Below are 10,000 nucleotides of genomic sequence, written 5' to 3'. Positions count from 1 at the left end.
CCAACAACTCTACCATATATATTACATATAACAACATATATATTAGATATAACAACATATATTACATACAAAATATACTCTACCAACTATATATATATTCCATTAAACAACCATATATGTTCCATATAACAACCATATATATTCCATATAACAACATATATATTACATTTAACAACACATATATTACATATAACATATATATTACATATAACAACATATATATTACATATAACAACATATATATTACATATAACAACATATATATTACATATAACAACATATATATTACATATAACAACATATATATTACATATAACAACATATATATTACATTTAACAACATAGACTCTACCAACCATATATATTACATATAACAACATAGACTCTACCACCATATATATTACATATAACAACATATATATTACATATAACAACATAGACTCTACCACCATATATATTACAAAAACAACATATATATTACATATAACAACATAGACTCTACCACCATATATATTACATATAACAACATTATTTTACATATAACAACATATATATTACATATAACAACATATATATTACATATAACAACATAGACTCTACCACCATATATATTACAAAAACAACATATATATTACAAGTAACTACATAGACTCTACCACCATATATATTACATATAACAACATATATATTACATATAGACTCTACCACCATATATATTACATATAACAACATACTCTACAGCCATATATATTACATATAACAACATATATATTAAATATAACAACATACTCTACAGCCATATATATTACATATAACAACATATATATTACATATAACAACATACAGTGCCTTGCGAAAGTATTCGGCCCCCTTGAACTTTGCGACCTTTTGCCACATTTCAGGCTTCAAACATAAAGATATAAAACTGTATTTTTTTGTGAAGAATCAACAACAAGTGGGACACAATCATGAAGTGGAACGACATTTATTGGATATTTCAAACTTTTTTAACAAATCAAAAACTGAAAAATTGGACGTGCAAAATTATTCAGCCCCCTTAAGTTAATACTTTGTAGCGCCACCTTTTGCTGCGATTACAGCTGTAAGTCGCTTGGGGTATGTCTCTATCAGTTTTGCACATCGAGAGACTGACATTTTTTCCCATTCCTCCTTGCAAAACAGCTCGAAATATCCAATAAATGTCGTTCCACTTCATGATTGTGTCCCACTTGTTGTTGATTCTTCACAAAAAAATACAGTTTTATATCTTTATGTTTGAAACCTGAAATGTGGCAAAAGGTCGCAAAGTTCAAGGGGGCCGAATACTTTCGCAAGGCACTGTATATTGCATATAACAACATATATATTCCATATAACAACATAGACTCTACCAACCATATATATTATATATAACAACATACTCTACCACCATATATATTACTTATAACAAAACTCTACCAACCATATATATTACATATAACAACATAGACTCTACCAACCATATGTATTACATATAACAACATATATATTACATATAACAACATATATATTACATATAACAACATAGACTCTACCAACCATATATATTACATATAACAACATAGACTCTACCACCATATATATTACATATAACAACATATATATTACATATAACAACATATATATTACATATAACAACATATATATTACATATAACAACATATATATTACATATAACAACATATATATTCCATATAACAACATATATATTACATATAACAACATATATATTACATATAACTACATATATATTACATATAACAACATAGACTCTACCAACTACATATATTCCAACAACTCTACCATATATATTACATATAACAACATATATATTAGATATAACAACATATATTACATACAAAATATACTCTACCAACTATATATATATTCCATTAAACAACCATATATGTTCCATATAACAACATATATATTACATTTAACAACACATATATTACATATAACAACATACTCTACCAACCATAGATATTATTACATATAACAACATATATATTACATATAACAACATATATATTACATATAACTACATACTCTACCAACCATATATATTACATATAACAACATACTCTACCACCATATATATTACATATAACAACATATATATTACATATAACTACATATATATTACATATAACTACATATATATTACATATAACAACATATATTACATATAACTACATATATATTACATATAACTACATATATATTACATATAACAACATATATATTACATATAACTACATATATATTACATATAACTACATATATATTACATATAACAACATATATATTACATATAACAACATAGACTCTACCAACCATATATATTACATATAACAACATAGACTCTACCACCATATATATTACATATAACAACATATATATTACATATAACAACATAGACTCTACCACCATATATATTACAAAAACAACATATATATTACATATAACAACATAGACTCTACCACCATATATATTACATATAACAACATTATTTTACATATAACAACATATATATTACATATAACAACATATATATTACATATAACAACATATATATTACATATAACAACATATATATTACATATAACAACATATATATTACATATAACAACATATATATTACATATAACAACATACTCTACCACCATATATATTACATATAACAACATATATATTACATATAACAACATATATATTACATATAACAACATAGACTCTACCACCATATATATTACAAAAACAACATATATATTACATATAACAACATACTCTACCACCATATATATTACATATAACAACATATATATTACATATAACAACATATATATTACATATAACAACATAGACTCTACCACCATATATATTACAAAAACAACATATATATTACAAGTAACTACATAGACTCTACCACCATATATATTACATATAACAACATATATATTACATATAGACTCTACCACCATATATATTACATATAACAACATATATATTAAATATAACAACATATATATTACATATAGACTCTACCACCATATATATTAAATATAACAACATACTCTACAGCCATATATATTACATATAACAACATATATATTACATATAACAACATACTGTACCAACCATATATATTAGATATAACAACATACTCTACAGCCATATATATGACATATAACAACATATATATTACATATAACAACATATATATTACATATAACAACATATATATTACATATAACAACATACTCTACCACCATATACAGTGCCTTGCGAAAGTATTCGGCCCCCTTGAACTTTGCGACCTTTTGCCACATTTCAGGCTTCAAACATAAAGATATAAAACTGTATTTTTTTGTGAAGAATCAACAACAAGTGGGACACAATCATGAAGTGGAACGACATTTATTGGATATTTCAAACTTTTTTAACAAATCAAAAACTGAAAAATTGGACGTGCAAAATTATTTAGCCCCCTTAAGTTAATACTTTGTAGCGCCACCTTTTGCTGCGATTACAGCTGTAAGTCGCTTGGGGTACGTCTCTATCAGTTTTGCACATCGAGAGACTGACATTTTTTCCCATTCCTCCTTGCAAAACAGCTCGAAATATCCAATAAATGTCGCTCCACTTCATGATTGTGTCCCACTTGTTGTTGATTCTTCACAAAAAAATACAGTTTTATATCTTTATGTTTGAAACCTGAAATGTGGCAAAAGGTCGCAAAGTTCAAGGGGGCCGAATACTTTCGCAAGGCACTGTATATTGCATATAACAACATATATATTTCATATAACAACATAGACTCTACCAACCATATATATTATATATAACAACATACTCTACCACCATATATATTACTTATAACAAAACTCTACCAACCATATATATTACATATAACAACATAGACTCTACCAACCATATATATTACATATAACAACATATATATTACATATAACAACATATATATTACATATAACAACATATATATTACATATAACTACATATATATTACATATAACAACATATATATTACATATAACATATATATTACATATAACAACATACTCTACCACCATATATATTACATATAACATATATATTACATATAACAACATACTCTACCAACCATATATATTACATATAACAACATATATATTACATATAACAACAGATCCAAACAGCTAAGAAGGACAAGAGAGACCTCTATGTCATCTTCCTCGACCTGGCCAATGCCTTTGGCTCAGTTCCCCATGAACTCCTCTGGGAATCCTTCAACTTTTTCCACGTACCAGAACCCATCACTACACTGGTAAAGGCCTATTTCCAAGACCTGCAATTGTGTTTCACAACACCTGACTTCACAACAACATGGCAGCGCTTGGAAGTAGGCATAATGGCAGGCTGTACAATTTCTCCTCTGGCCTTCACTATGGCCATGGAAGTCATCATCAGGGCATCGAGATGGGTGGTCGGCGGTGAGAGAACTAAGGAGGGGCTCCGTCTCCCACCTATCCGAGCATACATGGATGACATGACTACACTGACCACCACTGCAGCATGCACCAGGCGGCTACTTGCAAAACTGCAGGATAACATCAAGTGGGCCCGGATGAAAATCAAGCCAAGCAAATCTCGAAGCATTTCCATAGTCAAGGGACAGCTTAAAGATGTGAGGTTCTGCATTGGAGATGACCCGATACCAACGGTGTCTGAGCAACCCATCAAGAGCCTGGGTAGATGGTACAACGAAAGCCTCCGGGATAAAGATCAAGTGCAGCAAGTAAGGCAGGACATCGCCGACGGTCTTGAGAACATCAACAAGACCCTACTGCCTGGGAGGCTCAAGCTTTGGTGCCTACAGTTTGGACTTCTCCCCCGGGTAATGTGGCCACTCACCGTCTATGAGGTCCCAATAACAACAGTGGAGAAGATGGAGCGAACCATTACCTCATACGTGAAGAAATGGCTGGGTGTCCCACGATGCTTGAGTAACATCGGCCTCTATGGCAAAGGGGTCCTTGAACTACCTCTTACAAGTCTAACGGAGGAGTACAAGTGCTCTAAAGTAAGACTTCAGATGACATTGAAGGACTCTAAAGACCAGACCATTAGCAAGGCTGCACCTCCCCTACAAACTGGACGGAAATGGACATCATCCAAGGCTGTGCAGCAAGCAACATCAGCCCTGAGACACCAAGACATTGTGGGGAATATCCAGCATGGAAGAGGAGGCTTTGGCCTGGCAGCAAGCAAACCAACGTTCCATAAGGCAACAACATCTGAACGCAGGAAGCTGGTGGTCAAGGAGGTGCGCAGACAGGAGGAGACTGCAAGAAGTGCAAAGGCTGTCTCTCTTGCTAAACAAGGTCAATGGATGCGGTGGGAAGGCCTGGAGAGGAGAAAGATCAACTGGAGTGAGCTTTGGCAAATGGAGGCAAGCAACATCAGCTTCATCATAAGAGCTGTTTATGATGTGCTTCCATCACCAAAAAATCTACATCAATGGTATGGCGAGGACTCGACCTGCCCCCTCTGCCCAGCTCCAGCGACTCTCAGGCATATAATGACAGGTTGCAAGACCAGCCTCTCACAAGGCCGTTACACCTGGAGGCACAATCAGGTCCTCAAGAGCCTGGCTGCAGCACTTGAGACCAAGAGGAGTGCAACCAATTCATTACCTCCAAAAACAAGCAAACCTGTCAAAACAACAACATTCATCCGGGAGGGACAGAAAAGGCCCAAGTATCCTCCTACAAAGCCAGAAACTGGACACCTAGCCATGGCCCGGGACTGGAAGATGCTTATCGATATTGGCCAGCAACTAATTTTTCCACCTGAGATTGCTTCTACCAAACTTAGGCCAGACATGGTACTCTGGTCCCCTTCACGAAAGGCTGTGTACATCATAGAGCTCACAGTCCCGTGGGAAAACTCTGTTGAAGAGGCCTACGAGCGTAAGAAACTGCGTTACACAGAGTTGGCAGCAGACGCAACTCAGCGTGGCTGGAATGCAAAAGTCTGGCCAGTTGAAGTGGGATGCAGAGGATTCGTGGCTTCTTCCACCATCAGGTTGCTGAAAGAACTTGGAATCCATGGACAGGCTCTGCGGCAGACCGTCAGAGCAGTTTCTCAAGCAGCTGAAAGAGGCAGCCAGTGGATCTGGATTAAACGGAAGGACCCTTGCTGGGCTATAACTTCATGACCCCCCACCCCCACCTGAGAACCCAATTCAGATCCCTCCAACTTGAGGAGGGCATATGAGGTATGCGGTCAGCTGTCGGACTGGCTCAGGGAAGAGGACGCCCCTGCCTTGCATAGTCCCGTGGGACATCTTAATTGGGCATGGGACACAAGCTAAGGCTTGATCACCCTTTAGCTGGCCACCTTTGATGAGAGTGTTTAGTGATTAAAGGCCGAAACACCCACTGATTCGAAGGCACACTACTGAGGATGTGTCCCAAAATTGACATCTTAACCCAGTCTAAGAAATAAACCTCCCATGCCACTCTGTCAACATCACGGCAAATCTCATGCGAGTGCATTCCATCTATTGGCACAATGGACAGTTTTTTAACATCTCGTCCCGTGTTTTATGATTCTTACATATAACTACATATATATTACATATAACAACATATATATAACATATAACATATATATTACATATAACAACATATATATTACATATAACAACATATATATTACATATAACATATATATTACATATAACAACATACTCTACCAACCATATATATTATTACATATTACATATAACAACATAGACTCTACCAACTACATATATTCCAACAACTCTACCATATATATTACATATAACAACATATATATTAGATATAACAACATATATTACATACAAAATATACTCTACCAACTATATATATATTCCATTAAACAACCATATATGTTCCATATAACAACATATATATTACATTTAACAACATATATATTACATATAACATATATATTACATATAACAACATATATATTACATTTAACAACATATATATTACATATATATCCCACCTTATGCATCACCACTGTCCTTATCTCATGGTGGTCTTCAACTGCTGTGGAGGAAAATAGCATTTATTACTGAAAAGGATGTTTTGGGTGTACACTAGTTCACGCCCATTCAATGAGTTTACAGCGTTGGAACTGATGTGTCTACTATGAGGTCGAGTTACAAACCAGACATCCCATAATGGGGCGGCAGGGTAGCCTAGTGGTTAGAGCGTTGGACTAGTAACCGGAAGGTTGCAAGTTCAAAACCCCCGAGCTGACAAGGTACAAATCTGTCGTTCTGCCCCTGAACAGGCAGTTAACCCCACTGTTCCACTGTTCCTAGACCAGTTAACCCACTGTTCCTAGACCAGTTAACCCCACTGTTCCTAGACCAGTTAACCCACTGTTCCTAGACCAGTTAACCCACTGTTCCTAGACCAGTTAACCCACTGTTCCTAGACCAGTTAACCCACTGTTCCTAGACCAGTTAACCCACTGTTCCTAGACCAGTTAACCCCACTGTTCCTAGACCAGTTAACCCACTGTTCCTAGACCAGTTAACCCCACTGTTCCTAGACCAGTTAACCCCACTGTTCCTAGACCAGTTAACCCACTGTTCCTAGACCAGTTAACCCCACTGTTCCACTGTTCCTAGACCAGTTAACCCCACTGTTCCTAGACCAGTTAACCCACTGTTCCTAGACCAGTTAACCCACTGTTCCTAGACCAGTTAACCCCACTGTTCCTAGACCAGTTAACCCACTGTTCCTAGACCAGTTAACCCACTGTTCCTAGACCAGTTAACCCACTGTTCCTAGACCAGTTAACCCCACTGTTCCACTGTTCCTAGACCAGTTAACCCCACTGTTCCTAGACCAGTTAACCCACTGTTCCTAGGCCGTCATTGTAAAATAAATATAAAAAAAAATCAAAGAGTGAATCTCTCAAAGTCGTCTCCTCGCCTCTCTGTCTCCCTCTAGTGGCTAAACCTTTTTACTGTAGTTTACTTTAAGTTACTCTTTACAATGGAGTTGGTATGTTGTTTAAACACTGTGAAATATGTTACGAGTCGGCTCAATCTCACTCACAGTGGTCCTGTCCTCTCTGGCGTCTCTCTGTCTCCCCCTGGTGGTGGCTCTGGACCTCATACACAGTGGACGGGGTCAGGGTGGAGCTGTCACTACCTACGGAGTCACCACTCTGGACGACACGAACATTACAAACTTTTAGAGCAGGCGAGTTTTGACAAGAGAAAGACAAAAGCCACAGTGTGACGATAGACATGATGTGGGTGGGGAGAAGAGGCCGTGAAGCCCTCTGTTTATACCTGACTTCCACAGGAGTAGTGAACGCAGGCGGCTTTGAAGCGAGCGATCTCTAGGATCACTGTTCCACTACTGCAGCTCTGAGAGACACAGCAGAGAGATAGAGAGAAGTTAAACCTGTGTGTGTGTGTGTGTGTGTGTGTGTGTGTGTGTGTGTGTGTGTGTGTGTCAGATCAGTAGCAGAGTTCCTGTGTGGCTGCTCTCACATCCTCTGTGTGTGTGTGTGTGTGTGTGTGTGTGTGTGTGTGTGTGTGTGTGTGTGTGTGTGTGTGTGTATGTGTCAGATCAGTAGCAGAGTTCCTGTGTGGCTGCTCTCACATCCTCTGTGTGTGTGTGTGTGTGTGTGTGTGTGTGTGTGTGTGTGTGTGTGTGTGTGTGTGTGTGTGTGTGTGTGTGTGTGTGTGTCAGTTCTGTAGCAGCGCCGTCACGTGTTCTGTGTGGTTTCGCTGACTTCCTCTCTAACAACTGAGGTGTGTGTGTCAGCACGGAAACATGGTTCTGTGTGGTTGCTCTGACATCCTCTCTCTCTCTCTGTGTGTGTGTGTGTGTGTGTGTGTGTGTGTGTGTGTGTGTGTGTGTGTGTATCACACCTGTAACAGTGAGGTAACGTGTTCCTGTGTAGCTGTTCTGACATCCTCTCTGTTGACTGACAGGATCTGGTCTCCTAGAAACAGCCGTCCGTCTCCATCAGCCACACCCCCTCCAATGATCTCAGACACAAACACACCGGTGTCGTTGCTAGTGGAAACATCAACATGTCATCACAATAACATTCATGACAGTTGAGAACCAGTTGACATTTCAAAACCAGTAGATAGTTGAGAACCAGTTGACAGATCAAAACCAGTAGATAGTTGAGAACCAGTTGACAGTTCAAAACCAGTAGATAGTTGAGAACCAGTTGACAGTTCAAAACCAGTAGATAGTTGAGAACCAGATGACAGCTGAAACCAGTAGATAGTTGAGAACCAGTTGACAGCTGAAACCAGTAGATAGTTGAGAACCAGTTGACAGTTCAAAACCAGTAGATAGTTGAGAACCAGATGACAGCTGAAACCAGTAGATAGTTGAAAACCAGTTGACAGTTCAAAACTAGTAGATAGTTGAGAACCAGTTGACAGCTGAAACCAGTAGATAGTTGAGAACCAGTTGACAGTTCAAAACCAGTAGATAGTTGAGAACCAGATGACAGCTGAAACCAGTAGATAGTTGAGAACCAGTTGACAGTTCAAAACCAGTAGATAGTTGAGAACCAGTTGACAGCTGAAACCAGTAGATAGTTGAGAACCAGTTGACAGCTGAAACCAGTAGATAGTTGAGAACCAGTTGACAGTTCAAAACCAGTAGATAGTTGAGAACCAGTTGACAGTTCAAAACCAGTAGATAGTTGAGAACCAGTTGACAGTTCAAAACCAGTAGATAGTTGAGAACCAGTTGACAGTTCAAAACCAGTAGATAGTTGAGAACCAGTTGACAGTTCAAAACCAGTAGATAGTTGAGAACCAGATGACAGCTGAAACCAGTAGATAGTTCAAAACCAGTAGATAGTTGAGAACCAGATGACAGCTGAAACCAGTAGATACTTGAGAACCAGTTTA

At 36.9% G+C, this 10,000-nt stretch overlaps 1 protein-coding gene across 1 annotated transcript in view; it reads right to left on the bottom strand.

Annotated features, from left to right (window-relative positions):
- Positions 1 to 10,000, bottom strand: part of LOC110517917 (multiple PDZ domain protein) — a 114,871-nt gene that overhangs the window by 20,183 nt on the left and 84,688 nt on the right. Inside the window, exons 32-35 of the mRNA XM_090188576.1 lie at positions 8,993 to 9,140; positions 8,405 to 8,482; positions 8,166 to 8,277; positions 7,099 to 7,142 (exon numbers count right to left, since the gene is read on the bottom strand). Coding sequence (XP_090044702.1) covers positions 7,099 to 7,142; positions 8,166 to 8,277; positions 8,405 to 8,482; positions 8,993 to 9,140 — 382 coding nt within the window. The remainder of the gene's footprint in view (positions 1 to 7,098; positions 7,143 to 8,165; positions 8,278 to 8,404; positions 8,483 to 8,992; positions 9,141 to 10,000) is intronic.

Source organism: Oncorhynchus mykiss, chromosome 10, assembly GCF_057628025.1.
Source record: "Oncorhynchus mykiss isolate SJ-2025 chromosome 10, ASM5762802v1, whole genome shotgun sequence".
NCBI lineage: Eukaryota > Metazoa > Chordata > Actinopteri > Salmoniformes > Salmonidae > Oncorhynchus > Oncorhynchus mykiss.
The sequence above is the reverse complement of the archived record's forward strand: the minus strand, read 5'-3'. Positions and strand labels throughout refer to the sequence as shown.